Genomic DNA, 14,516 nt, shown 5'->3' with positions numbered 1-14,516 from the left:
ATGGTGCATCGACTTGTTAAAAATTCCCGAACATCAAATGTCAAGTTATAAACTATATATTCTATAAATATACCTGGCGAACTTACCAACAGAATTAGTTTCAGATGCATATTTTGGCTCCAGACAATGAAGTCATAATTTTGTTTACATGAAATGTTTCGCGGCACTAGATGTTGGCCGCGGTTCCTCGGTATATTTCTTCATCAATCCTTACAGGGTACCGAAATGTGGTGAAAAATCAATCAAGAAACTCAAATAGCCTTGGAATAATTGGATCAAAGCCCATACGGCCTTAGTTAAAGGGGTTAGTCTCCAGAACGGTAATCGGCAGATCGACGGCTAGTCAGCCGGTGGGTCTCTGTGAATGATCCTTCCATACTAGTCCGAAAAGTTCCTGGGACTTTTCTGATCGTTGATATGGAATCATCTTGTCTTGGCTAAAATGTCTTTGATTATTTACTAGAAGATGGTTACGATTCTCGTTAAATCTTGAAACTCGGATTGATTGCTGAAAGCGTCGCTACACATTGAGGTCATCTCCACATATACGACATATGTATAAGTTGAAGTGACCTCGGGATCAATAATCAGTGGCGTCAACGGAGATAAGTGAAATTTGCATCCTCGGTCTTCCAGAGATTTAGTTCTTCCTTCCTGCTTCCCTCTCCGTGCACTGAAAATCTTGTTCGTTGTCTTTTGAAGAGATCCCCAATCGCACTTGCTTTAGCCTAGCTACTCAAAACATATTATTATCATCATGAGTGAAAGCAAGCAATTTTCTCTCAGTGAAGTTCAGAAACATAACAAAAAATCGGATCTATGGCTCGTGATTCATCATAACGGTTCGTTTTTACCTCCACACATTATCGATCAAAAGCTGACACTTCTGAAGTTTACGATGTAACAAAATATCTTGAAGACCACCCTGGCGGAGCAGATTCATTGCTCGAAGTTGGAGGGAAAAACTCTACAGTTGCTTTTGAAGATGTTGGGCATTCGGCAGATGCGCGAGAAACCATGGAATCATTTCTGATAGGAAGGTTGGAAGGGGCACCCGATGAGGAAGATGAAGACAGAGGATTGCCTATGCCGAAACCAGATCTGAAGGCCAAATCAGAAGATCAAGATTTCAATAGTGAAGCTCCGCTCATGACTGCTGGTAGGGCTGGACTCAAGGTTTTCTCATTTGGATCTGCGCTTTTTATAGGCTATGAAATTTATTCGAGATCACCAAAGATAGGGTGGCTTCATGCACAACATGGAGGCTTCTGGAAAGGTGTGCTTATATCGAGTATTGCTACTCTATCCATCGCGGCAGGAGCGGGACTTTATCTCGAAAAATCATTATCGGGATCTTTCAAAAATCCATATTCATACCCGTCGCATTACAAACCATCTATTCAGATTGCCAAGCCAATCACGAAAGTCAAGGGATATCTAAAACCAGATAACTATCAAAAGTTACCTTTGGTCAAAAAGGAAAAATTATCTTCAGATACCCATCGTTTAATATTCAAACTTCCAAAAGATGATATGATACTCGGCCTTCCAATTGGACAGCATATCAGCATTCGAACAGAAATCGACGGGAAACCCGTCAGTAGATCATACACACCCGTTTCCAATAACTCGGATCCCGGGGAACTTCGATTGGTGATAAAGATGTATCCGGATGGACTTCTCACTGGAAAATATCTCCAGCATCTGAAAGTTGGAGACGAAATTGAAGTACGTGGACCAAAAGGTGCGATGAGATATCGGAAGGGAATGGTGAAGAAGATGGGAATGATTGCAGGAGGAACGGGAATCACACCAATGTATCAGGTAACAACGTCTGCTCTTCTATACATTACTTAGGCTGACATTGAACAAGTTAATTCGAGCAATATGTGAAGACCCAACAGATGAAACATCTGTTACTCTTCTTTATGGTAACAATAGTGAAGAGGATATTTTGCTCCGCGAACAGTTGGATAATTTCGCAAAGAAATACCCTGAGAATCTGAAAGTACATTATGTATTATCTAAGCCGTCTAAGAAATGGAAGTTGGCCAAAGGATATGTGACCAAGGAGACGGTCAAGGAATGTTTCCCAGAACCAAGCGATGATAGTAAGGTGTTACTATGTGGTCCACCGGGTTTGGTTGACTCGATGAAAACTAGCTTGGTAGAGCTGGGTTGGCAAAAACCAAGAGCTGTCAGTAAATTGCCTGACCAGGTCTTCTCATTTTAGCTTCATTTTAATTGTATCATTTTGAAAATCAGGGTGAAGTTTACCATTCTTGTTCGCTTTGGAATTAAAGTTCTGAATTGTACGTGAAGCGTGCGAAATCTTCCGACCTCTGCCGAAAACTAAGCATCCGTTCGCCTCCGCTGTATATCCGACCTTCGACCTCTCTTCAACCTTCAAATTTCAAATGCAAAGAATCTGCCGCTTCATCCAGAGCATACGTACGAGACAAAAAAATGCGCAGAAATTCGACATCATGAATTGCAAAAATTATGCATAAAGATGACTAGCATGTATTGTAACAGACTCAGTTGGCCAGACCTCGAACTAGTTGCCTTTAGGTCCGGCCGGAACGACCCATATTAGTTATGCGTTAGCTTCAGATAGCTTGACCGAGGCCCAGACAAGTAGTTTGGTATAATTGTAATAGATACATTTAGTTTTCCCTTCCGTCGCTGGCCCTGACATCATACCGAGGATGGGTGGAATGTTCGGAAGGGACTTGAGGGTGTGTGGGTTGTGGATTTTATGTGATTTTTAGATGACTTCTCATATATAAAGATTTACCGACATATTGGATAGAGAAATACTGATACGTACATTAATACAGACATTGACAATAAACCTATCCTAATCTAATCAAGAATTTCCTCAAAGTCATTTCAACCAAATTTTCCTACACATCAAACCCTTCAATACAATTTTTGATTTGACTGCCCCGAGACCCAAAAATGACCTTCACACTTCCCACCACCAAAAACCGTCCCATAACCGTTCTAGGCGGTGGTGTTCTCGGCCGTCGCATCGCCTGCACATGGGCATCAGGAGGTTGGGACGTACGAATCCGCGACCCTTCACTCGAACAACGCAATGCAGCCCTCCACTACATCGAAAACAACATATCCATCTACGCATCCGCCATCCAATGTTCATCTCCGGGCACCGTAACCGCCCACGAAGATTTAGCCGAAGCGGTAAAAGGAGCTTGGAATGTTATCGAAGCGGTGCCGGAAAAATTGCAGTTGAAGATCGATACGTTTGCTGAATTGGAGAAGCTGTGTGAGTCGGATACGTTGTTGGTTAGTAATTCGAGTAGTTATAAGACTTCGGAGATGTTGGAGAAGGTGGGTGGGGATACGAGGAAGAGAATTTTTAATACCCATTATATGATGCCTCCGGATAACAAGATTGTGGAACTTATGACTGATGGAGAGACGGCGGACGAAATATTTCCGTGGTATGTGGAGAGGTTGAAGGAGGTGGGTATGCATCCTATTGTTGCTAAGAGGGAGAGTACGGGATTCGTGTTTAATCGGGTTTGGGCAAGTATTAAAAGAGAATGTTTGATGATTCTTGCAGAGGGGGTTAGTACCCCAGAGGAATTGGATAGGGTTTGGGTAGAGATGTTTGGGGTGGGAAGGGGATGGGCCCTTGTGCTATGATGGATGGAGTGGGGCTGGATACGGTCGCGTTCATCGAGGAACATTATGTTAAGGAGAGGGGTTACCTTGGGAACATACGGTTGACTTCTTAAAGAAGAGGTATCTGGAGGAGGGAAAGCTGGGTGCTAAAAGTGGGAAGGGTGGATTGTATCCTCCTGGACAGACAACAAAAGTCAAGGGCGAAGAAAAGGATCATCATGAGAATTTGCACGCTCCGTCTTTGTAAGTTGTCTCTCCCATAATTCACGAGACTAAGGTTAACAGACCTAGATATATGCTAGACATTGGACTCAATTCCCTGACCGATACCCTAAACGCAGGTCGAATTGTGGTTGGTTCCCCTGATGGCCGTCAACTTCGAACTTTAGTCTCCGGTCAGCATCTCCCAGACGGTCTTGACATTTCTCTCAAAACCGGTCGTATATACTGGACATGCATGGGCATCCCGACATCCAACGACGGCACAGTACAATCATGCCAACTCGACGGTAGCGACATTCGAACCGTGATTCCATCCGGAGCAGTCCACACGCCTAAACAACTAATCATTGATCATGCCGCTTCTAAATTATATTTATGTGACCGCGAGGGTCTACGAGTCATGAGATGTAATTTCGACGGATCAGAACACGAAACCATTATCCAAACCGGGGATTGGAAAATCCAGAAGATGCAAAAGATCAACTCAAATGGTGTGTAGGAATTTCCATAAACAATAAAGAAGGAAAATTCTACTGGACGCAAAAGGGATTCTCAAAAGGAGGCAAAGGTCGAATTTTCCGTGCCAATATTCAGATGCCTGCAGGTCAAAATGCTTCGACTAGAAAAGACATCGAGTTATTGTTTCAAGAATTACCTGAACCCATTGATCTCGAGATAGACGAAGATACACAAACGTTATATTGGACCGATAGAGGAGATCCTCCTCGAGGAAATAGTCTGAACGCAGCAAAGCTTGGAGATAATTCATTGAAAGCGCTAAAGGATGATAGCGAAGAGAAGAACGAGTATCAAATCTTGACGAGACAATTGCATGAAGCGATTGGATTGAAACTTGATACGGTTAATAAACATGTTTATTTGACGGATTTGGGCGGTGCAGTGTATAGAGTGGGAATGGATGGGAAGGATAAAAAGAGGGTTTATGATGAGGAATGTTCATTTACGGGTGTTGGATTGGCACATGTTTGAAAGGTCTGCGATTTTTAGCGAAAGACTTATTAATGTTTTGTATTCCATAGAAAGACGATGGGTTTGTTCGTGATATTAAAAAATAAAATGCAAAGGAGGTCTACTTCGCAAATCTCGGCAATAAAGTATTATCCCGCTTTATCCGTAATTACCTAGTATTTAATGAACTCAAATTTAGAAAATGCTCCTCCGTGCTGGTGCTTAATTTTGGTTAAAATCTGGGGATGTGCTGAATCAGGATATGATCTTCTCCTCTTTATAATCGTTGTAAGATATCCGAGCCCATGCTCCGAACACCACCCTGGTTAGCACAGAAAAGCCGCCGATCCGTGATATATCATATGCGGTGTTACTACTCGGGTAAATAGATGTCGTGTAAAAGCTCTTATTATAATAATCTGAATATCCATTGATAGATTGATGCCCATGCCGATTACCATGCCCGAAAACCCTGTTAACGAGATAGTTTACCATAATGCTCCCCATAAAGGTTGAAATCCTTGCTCCTAAGCCAGTCAACCAGACCTTGATATGGATGTGCGCAAACTTTCGTTCCTAATAAGTACACAGAAAGGAAATAATACTAACCCAATCACTAAGCCTTGACTGTGATATTGTGAACAGCACCGCCCGTCAAACTCAAAGTAACATATCCATCGTCCTCGTTGAACTGCGCATCGAAAGCTTGAGGTCCATTATTCCATGCAACCTCCCCATCAACATCAATCTCAAGTGCGGTGCCGAGTTTTGCAGCCGTACCAAATCGGACCGGTAGACTTACTGACCCAGATGTGCCAACAGGAGCGGCTACACTCAATACAAACCATCCACTGGTGGTAAAACTCCAATCCACATCGATTGGACCTTTCGGAGTGGGAATTCGACCCTTAGCCCATCTGAGATCACCCGGATATGGTTTTATACTCCAGGTCAAAAATCCAGGTCCAGTAGGGATAACACCCAAAACGTAATTACTCATTGCAGGCACAATACCCGTGCTCCAGCCATGAGCCATGCTTGTGAATCCTTGTTCGTATGCACTTCCATTCGGTCCAATGCCTTCCCACATGGTAACTTTGGGGTCGTTGTTGGCCATCCAACCATATAATCTTCTGATTTCATCAAAGGCGCTTGCTACGAGGTTGGTTTTGAATCGAGCGGATATTTCGAAGAAAGATATAAATGCATATACACGCTGCGAGAAGTCTGCTTGCAGAACGTCATTGTCGTAGAATGAGTTGCCGTAAAAGCGCTTATTGGCGGTATTGAGGTAATTGAGAATAGAATTGGAGCGGGAGGAATTGGTAACCCCTGCGAGGATAGATATGGAATTTCCATCCTGAGCGTGGGTGTTGCAAAATTCTCCGCCGACACAGGGAGGTCCTTGTCCGTCGAAGAAGGCTCCGACTGAGTTGTCGAAGTTATTGGAATTGAGTGCATCAGATACAACTTTAGCACGAGCGAGCCAGCGAGAAGCATCGGAGGATTGACCTTGGGATTTGGCAATTACAGCAGCGTTCTCTAGGGCAAGGACATAAAGGGCGCTGTAATATGTGACTGGACCATAGCGAGGAAGGAATGCATAATCGCCATAACTTCCTGATATACCAACTCCTTTCCAGATGAGGTTTGTACCGTTATCTGTGACAGATGGGTAGAAGACGTCCAGGACTTTGACGATATTGGGGTAGTATTTTGTAATGTAATCGTTGTCGCCGGTATACATCAACAAATCGTAACTACTGACGATCCACCACAATGGATAATCGAGGAGGTGAAGATCATAGCTGGCACTATTGAAAAGTAAGCATGTGCCTGTGAACGATAGTTGAGATAACCCCTTACATTGATGCAGGAGGAATCCATCCATCAGCACGTTGATGATCTCCCAAATCTGCAAGAATATTACGAGATGCTTCGGGTGCATTATGCGACAGGAATAATGTCTTTCCAGCAACAGCAACATCACCGACATAGGGATCTCTATCTCGCTTTGCTCCATCCAAAAGAACTAATTTGCCGTCGAGAGTCGGACTAAAAGCACCTCGAGGGTCGCTAGAATTTTGTCGAAAAATGTCGGTTGCGATGTCATTAGTGTATACACCATCATACCACCACTGATTAACTTCTTCATCAGAACTTTCGAACCAACCAGTAAAAGTATTGGGGGTACCATGAACACCTGAAAACTTCAAGCTCAAGTGATCGATGGATACTTTTCCGTATGGAGCTGTGTGTGGTGAATCTGCGGCTAACGCATCGAGATAGATTTTGACGTATCGAAAACCATGAAGGCCATCAGCACACACTTGTGTACCATATTGACACCCGTAGACTTCGGTCCAGGTATAAGGTTGGCTATCAACAGCAATCTGAATAGTCTGTGGTTAGAAACAAGTAGTGGTCATAGAGAAGCACAGTTAATGTCGTACCTGATCAGATCCTGGGGTGATTGTTTCGCCCTAACTTACTGTCAGTATAAGCTATACTTTGGGAGCATCTGAAGTATACTAACACTGTTTGATCGTGAAAAGTCACTAATATCGGAAAGATATGTCAAAGTTTCGGAGAAAGCAAGTCGAATACCGGGGGGAGTTGCTGAAGCACCAGCAAAGTTGATGCTCAAGTATCCCACTGTGTTTTGTCCAAAGTCAACAATAATAGAAGGAATGTCATTTGATCCATTAGCTCTAGTTAATGTGGTAACCCCACCACCTTGTCGAAGGAGAGCGTTAGGATTGTTGACATTTCCGGAGGTATTAACAATGCTTTGAGGTGAGATGATATTGGAGGAAGGAGCTCTGACATATTTTTGCCAGCTTGGAACAGCACTGGCGTCCTGTCTGGAGGAGAACCGGTTCTGAATGGGATATTTGAAGTCTTTCGGTGCAGAAGAGTTCACTAAGGCTGTAAAAACGAAGATGCAAAGAAACAACGATGCTAAGTGGGACCCTCTGAAGAGGGAAGGGCGGTAGAACATGGCGCCAACGAAGAAAAAAAAGATAGAAGTAGAATTATGGTGTCCACTTGGAAAGAAATGTAGAGGAATGATCGTAACTGTACCTTCGGGCCCAGGCTCATACTCTTATATGGGAACACGGCCTCCGTTGAGATGATATCATTTCCTTTTCTTGATCTCGTCCATGATACTCAATAACCCGAGATACCGAATTCTAACATTTTGATATTAAACCATTGCCTGTAGGTTCCTCCGCATATTGGCGTCTGGGGTAATTGAGCTTCTTTGAGTGAATAGGGGGGCACTAATAAAGACATAATATGAACCCATGTAGATAATTATGGCGACAAACCCCATGATCAGCAGGCACCAATGCTACCTAGGTAAGCATAACGAATTTTAATGCCAAACTTAATCCTGACGTTGAATATGCCTGAAGGAATGACCATCACCAAAAACACAAAAGGCAGCACCGGATCGGATCATTTGTGAGACAGTCAAGATCGAAAGAACGCGCGCGTCTAAAATGTTTTCAGGTAATGTCATAACGAAATGCGCGTGAGGCGCCTCGCGTGCTTGATAAATTCGCCGAAGTCCCGACACCACCTACCTTTTTCTCAAATATCCGTGGACATCCTATAGAAGAGAGAAATGGTCAATAATTTCTTCCAATAGTTCTTTTTAAAACTACAACCACATCGGAGATGAGTATAATGTAGAGTTCGGGTTTTACTCTCGCGAGTGCAGTGAATCGCCTTTTTAAGCCAGTGTTTGCAAAGTTACACCAGGATGAACGTCGGGTAAACGGGTACGTACCGAGGTCAGCCGTCAAACGTTCAACGGTCAAAACATATGCAGCTTCATAGTCATGTTAAAGAGATTCTCACCTCAATAATTTCTTGTGTGTGGGTGCTATAAAAAATGATTCAGTCATATGAGATAAAGTGCAGCAGTTCAATCGCTCTTGCAGATGCATCAATTTCAATTAATTTCCCTTTAATTTTTGGCATTCCAATGTTGAACGATTGCTGGGTTTTGAGCTGAAATATTAAGATTATCTGGATGCTGTGTTTTGGAATAGAGTCAGCCTGAGAAATCGCTCAAGTGAAGGACGGAAAAGGCTGGCAATGTCTCTCTTGGAAGCAGAGCGGAGGAAATGAAAGAAGATTGCATGTGCAGCTTGAAGCTGACTTTCTTCGTTTGATTTAAAGTTTTAGTCAATTGAGAAGTGTAGCAAGCAGTTTTAGTTTCCCAGTCTTGTGTCTTTTTGAGTTGTGAAGGGTTCGATATCATTGCTTTAGGAATGAAGTGAAGCAAACTCGGTAGTGACATCTGCAAGTGTACTCGTGTTCGCAAATGTACGATATGAAGACGTATAGTATAGTCAATGATAATTTACAATATGAATCTCATATGCAGTATGTCTGGGTCCTGTAACAGACTTCTAACACTCATTCGAAGTCTAACATGCCTCACTTCTCACTCCCACACGAACTTTGGCAATTGATGCTTTCTCTGACCCATTATCACCAATTAGATTCACGAATCCACCGCATGTCACTACATGGATGCAGTCACTATCGTTTTCGCCTCTCCCGAAAGATAGAGCAGTTGGACCTGCCGTTTCTTTTTTACCAGTCCACCTAAGATCATGAGCCTTTCCCCCTTTTGTGGCTCAGTCGCAATTTGAACAAACTTCAAAACTGTATGTGCAGAGTTTGTAGCTACATGAGCGCTCCCTTCACAATCGAATGCAAAGTCATCCCCGATTAACTGATTGACTACAACTTCCAGACTACCACTCTTGTACTTCCCAGTTCCATCTACTTGCATTTTTACGAGCGTCCCATGATCAGTGACCGTTCCGAAAATCTGGCCTCTAAATTACTCTAGGCCATTGAGTGCAGGCCATGGTGGCCGAGTTGTGACCTTGCCTAATCTTTCGTCCTCAATCCAGATCGAGACTTTTCTTGTTTGTAAATCGAATGCAAAGATTTTACATTGCTGGGATTCAGCCATCAATAGAGTTGACGTCTCAGGAACCATCGTAGAACCATTGAGCCATCCTGCTCCTGGTATATTCGCGAGCTTTTCCACCACAGTTGTAGCTGCTCCACGAGACGGATCGAACCCACGGAAGTCCAAGGGGTATACAGCCTAAGTATCAGTTTTCCCATGCACACCAGAGAATGCATTAAATAAATCGACAATTTTCGGATGCTCTATAATCGCTTCTGCGTGATTCCTTGAGCCATAGATACCAGTTTCTTCATCGTCCTCAGGAGGTGCTTCGGCAGTTTTGAAATCATGTATCAACTGAATAGTAGACTCGGGATCGTTATGTCTGGGATCAACATGGAATATCTGGCCGACAATCATATTCATGACGAAGAGCGTTTCATTTGACCGTACGGCACTATTCTCAAGGAGATAGCCAAGAAGGAAGCCGATTCCATAAGGTGGCAAGTTGGGAACTCCTTCTAAATGTTCTTCCACGGTTTTGATAATGATGAGATTAGGTAGGGCTATATTAGTGAATGAAACAAAACACGAGGAAGAATGAATCTCTAATATAACTATCTGATGGTAGAAAGCAAAGTTGTAATTTGTCATCTGATGGCACTGGCGTGGAAATCATGCACTCTTTTCGACTTTAGGAATGTATATAATAAAGGGCAGTAGATAACCATTGATCAACACCAATTGTATCCAAAGACTAATACCAAACAAGAATGTCCCGAAAATGGAGAAGATGGAAGGGCCATGGCAACCGTCATCATTTGCTTAGGGTCATCGCGCGCCTAAGACTCCCGGAACATGCTGTGTCCAGACGCAATTCTTTCGATACTTGAAGACATGTTGCTGGGTCCAGACATAACAGTCGAGAGTTTGTATCAAAAGAACTTGAGCACGGTGATAGGTTCTGAGATTTTCTCTCGCGTGAAAAATCGCTCTTTCATGACCTAATAAGACGTGGTTGAAGGCGCTGCTGGTAGGAGCTGAAAGACCCCGCATTTAGTGTTGAATTTGGTCTCACATAATGATGACCCCCGTGATACTTTTCAGCCCTGTCAGTAGATTGACTTTCTTAGGTTTAAAAAAGGCGTGCCCACCGTGCCGCTGTTTGCGTGCTAGAACCACACATTAATTTCCATGAGACCTAGAGTGCAGCAATCAAGAGCAGCGCAAAAGCGTTAGTGAGGTACCGCCTTACCTTAATTTTAGCTTCTCTTTTGGAGGTTATACCATTAACTCTTCTACTCAGCATGACAAGTAAACTTTTTTGGTGTCGAGAATTTTGTGCATAGACCGACTTCTTTCGTCTCATCCATTCCACGTGTGATGGCAGATGCGCTTACCTCACGCCCAGCACAAAGCATACGAGATAAGCAGAAGGTCTTGAGTTTGGGGCATATTTATCGTGATTCGAGGTGTTGCGATTGTCCTGGTGCAGAAATCTGAACCATTTAAGCTCGTATCGTGCCGCGATTCAAAGCCGGCGAGCCGTCCATGGTCAATGTCAAGGCTCAACAGTGGGTGCGTGAATTTGTAAGACTCTTTCGTAAGTGCGAAAGATCATAGTAATCTGAATATCATTTAATCTTGATAAAAGTCTATAATCTGATGACTTGGTGTAGAGTTAAGATTTCCATGGAGCCTTAAAAGGTTTTAAGACAATGGTTTGAAAGCTATTCTAAAATCCGAGGTTCTTATTGCCTGACGAATTCGTGAATCTCATGATGGATGGCTTTTTCAAAAAGGGAGAATTACAACTCGAGTATGTTATGAAATGACAATTAAGCAGAATGCTCTCATTCACCAACGACCCGGCGAGTTGTGCTCTATAGAGTTTGTTTAAGATCGTGTTTGCAAAAATATAATGATGGTGGCTCGGGGGTGGGTGGATACATACAGGCACTGCTAGTCTCGGTAGTTGAGCACTACAAAATTGTATCAAGAAATATGAAAAGAAATGTAGTTCCCCATCTTCTACTACCTTGACTCTTTTCCAGCCTTAAACATACTTTTACTTTTCTTTGCTCCCTGAACATTTGCGCCATCTCAATGAATTCTATTGAAATGCTGAGTCTGTGCCTTTTTTTTATCATATAGAAAATACGCTCGACGAACTTGCCCATAATTAAAGTTGGTATCTGAACTCTAAGCAGATCTAATCGGCGAAGAAAGACCATACCGCAAAGCATTAATCAGCCACCAAAACGCAAAAGGGCATTGTGGCCGTTAAGATGAATGGTCGAGTAAATAATGTGCAGGTTAAAAGATACTCGCAACATTCCCCTTGCATGTAAGTTCATATAGATGCTGCAACGAAATAGCACAATGTACACTAATTTCTAGTTTCATTCGAGGAGATAATTGCGCCGCAGCCAGCCTTCTCAATTCTTACTCTCACTCTCACTCTCACTCTCACAATATCAAAGCTCAAATGCCATGTCATATCATCTGATGGTATAACTCGTTGATCCCCCTACTCGGCTCTGGAGTCTGAAGAATAACAATTAACACATATAATGCATCAAAGTTCCCCACTATCGAGGAAAGCTCTTTGTTGTAAGTTGATTGTTGTCAAATCAAGATTTCTATGCTGTGGTTGTGCAACTAAGAAGCGAGAAACACCACCAAGCAAGCCCCTTCATTATGAGGTCGTTTACCAGTATTCTAGGCTCTTTAGGCCTCAAGAAAAGCTCAGAAGATTCGAAACCAACAGAATTCCAAAAAGCAAAACATTCACAAAAACAAGTTACGTTCAATGATCTACCTAGGGATCAGCTTCCTCCTCGTTGTCTATTCGGTGAAGTTGTGACAGCGTCAGACTTCAGAGTACAACCCTGTTTAAATTTAATACAAGAAGAGAATGAAGCAATTGGTGATGGCAATGGCAACAATGACGTAGCGATTACTTGTGCGGGTCGAGACTTGGATCTGACTGAGAAAGAACATGAACAAGACTTTTATTCACCAGCTCAATTACGGATGAGTATACAATCTCCAAGATATCCACCTCAAGTTCAACATAACAACGACATTAATAATTATCGCATTCGTCGTGTGCCTTCAAATTATTCGATTAGTATATATTCTTCCGACGAACGCAGTACGGTCAGTAAAATGGAGACTTTACGAAAGAGAGCTAAAACCCCGGTCTTCTTCATTGGCCAATTGGAAAAGAAAGCGATGGAACACAACTCTTCAGAATGGCTTGCCAACCAATATCAGAAAACATTACCGCGACGACGTATATCCTCTTCTTGGAACCTCGATCTACCTGTCATTCCGGTCAAGAGAACATTAAGGAAAATAAAATCTCAAGAGAGTCTTCGAGATCTTTGCAGACGTAATGCGACATCACCTTCTGAAGCCTCGGATTGCGAAACTCTTGTTGGATCTGACGGAAGGGGTTCGCCGCATAGTTCGATATTCAAAGGGGATGAAAAGAATAACAAATTCAGGGTCGAGAACGTATTACCCCCAACATGTGAACCATTAGACAAGACATCGGATCAGGATATTAGCCTACAGATTTGCTTGAATCTCCTGACAAGCAAGTTATCAACATCACTCCAGCAAGATTATCATACCACGGAACAAGGAAACAAAGCATCAAGCTTAGAAATCTTGCTTATGATTGAGGCTTACGAATCAATTCGAAAGGGTCTACGAGCAGGCTCACGTGATTTACACGTGACATCTGCGGCTGAGACCGCACTTGATCAATGGATTCAGGCTCTGTATACCATATATGAGGACTGCCATGGAATCGATCACAGAAGGAATGCCTTGAACAAACGTACATAGGACTCACGGGGATTGCCGAAGCCAATTCGGACTTTGCTGAACATCAAAACGGGTGTGCAATGCTTAAAGGGTCTGGACATCCAGATTCTAGCCCAATAAATGTTTCCGTTTTTCACTCTAGCTCGAACTTCCGAGACAGATGCGGCTTCATTGAAACTTTGCTGGATGTCGAAACATTGACACAGTCTTCGAACGATCAATAATTGAAAGAAATTCGGCCGGGCCACGATGACTTGGACACGACAAGGAAGTGACAAGAAGGGCCAATAAGATCATGCCTGTAGTAGCAGAAGGCTCATAGGCGATATGAATTTCTTTTTGAGGAAAATCTTTGAGAACGAATCTAGGAATACGCTCTCGATACCGGCTGATTAACCCCGCTCATGTAGTGTTATGAGAAAGAAGTTAAGCTGAAGAATATTTGAGTGGGGGAAAGTGATAAGAGTCTCTGGGTATAATCGAAGGTTGCAAAAGAGATCGATGAGATACAAGCTGCAGAGTTCGTGATGATGATGACGAGCTGGAGGAAAGGGGAAGGAAAAGAGGGGTGAGAGATCGAAGGAAAAAATTCCTTGGCTCCTCCTACGATGAACTTACGTATGGGTTATGATTGTGGAAAGAGTGTATGGCTAATGGGTAACGATTAATGATTAATGAATAATGAATAATTGTTTCCCTTGATTTGGGTTTATTGTCTTCAAATTTGGTGACTTCACTTTGAAAATCCGACGTAACTTTGCAGCCAATAGACGGTATTGCTGAACGGTTAAAACATTTGGGCAAGTTGCCAATTCACATTTTTAATTCCAGAACATCAGGTATGTTTCGATTATCTTCTCAGGTCCTTCATAGTTCAGCGCCCAGTGAACTCAGTTTC

The 14,516-nt window shown here is 42.9% G+C and overlaps 4 protein-coding genes across 4 annotated transcripts; 3 read left to right on the top strand and 1 right to left on the bottom strand.

The window, feature by feature from the left end:
- Positions 1-753: 753 nt before the first annotated feature.
- Bfra_000045 (putative cytochrome b5 protein) lies at positions 754-2,265 on the top strand. Its single transcript, XM_037330495.1, has 3 exons — positions 754-842; positions 893-1,824; positions 1,874-2,265. Exons 1-3 carry the CDS (start codon positions 758-760, stop codon positions 2,231-2,233), a joined length of 1,377 nt encoding a protein of 458 aa, XP_037196828.1. The 5' UTR covers positions 754-757; the 3' UTR covers positions 2,234-2,265.
- A 696-nt stretch (positions 2,266-2,961) lies between these two features.
- Bfra_000044ia (putative 3-hydroxyacyl- nad binding protein) lies at positions 2,962-4,863 on the top strand (the record flags this gene model as incomplete). Its single annotated transcript, XM_037330494.1, has 4 exons — positions 2,962-3,642; positions 3,767-3,894; positions 3,943-4,364; positions 4,433-4,863. 4 exons carry the CDS (start codon positions 2,962-2,964, stop codon positions 4,861-4,863), a joined length of 1,662 nt encoding a protein of 553 aa, XP_037196827.1.
- Positions 4,864-5,458: 595 nt separating this feature from the next.
- On the bottom strand, positions 5,459-7,843 carry Bfra_000043 (putative alpha-l-rhamnosidase protein; the record flags this gene model as incomplete). The annotated part of the gene is made up of 4 exons (XM_037330493.1): positions 5,459-6,656; positions 6,709-7,244; positions 7,296-7,325; positions 7,379-7,843. 4 exons carry the CDS (start codon positions 7,841-7,843, stop codon positions 5,459-5,461), a joined length of 2,229 nt encoding a protein of 742 aa, XP_037196826.1.
- A 4,638-nt stretch (positions 7,844-12,481) lies between these two features.
- On the top strand, positions 12,482-13,639 carry Bfra_000041 (uncharacterized protein; the record flags this gene model as incomplete). The annotated part of the gene is made up of 1 exon (XM_037330492.1): positions 12,482-13,639. The coding sequence occupies one exon, from the start codon at positions 12,482-12,484 to the stop codon at positions 13,637-13,639; it is 1,158 nt and encodes a 385-aa protein (XP_037196825.1).
- Positions 13,640-14,516: the final 877 nt, after the last annotated feature.

Source organism: Botrytis fragariae (genome assembly GCF_013461495.1).
Source record: "Botrytis fragariae strain BVB16 chromosome Unknown tig00000001, whole genome shotgun sequence".
Taxonomy (NCBI): Eukaryota; Fungi; Ascomycota; class Leotiomycetes; order Helotiales; family Sclerotiniaceae; genus Botrytis; species Botrytis fragariae.
The sequence above is the reverse complement of the archived record's forward strand: the minus strand, read 5'-3'. Positions and strand labels throughout refer to the sequence as shown.

What these genes read in the sequence shown, in the direction of transcription:
- Bfra_000045 (XM_037330495.1), top strand. Translation starts at nt 758, where the DNA reads ATGAGTGAAAGCAAGCAATTTTCTCTCAGTGAAGTTCAGAAACATAAC. An exon ending in GCTCGTGATTCATCATAACG is followed by an intron (nt 843 to 892) that starts GTTCGTTTTTAC and finishes ACACTTCTGAAG; the next exon opens with TTTACGATGTAACAAAATAT. An exon ending in GAATCACACCAATGTATCAG is followed by an intron (nt 1,825 to 1,873) that starts GTAACAACGTCT and finishes ACATTGAACAAG; the next exon opens with TTAATTCGAGCAATATGTGA.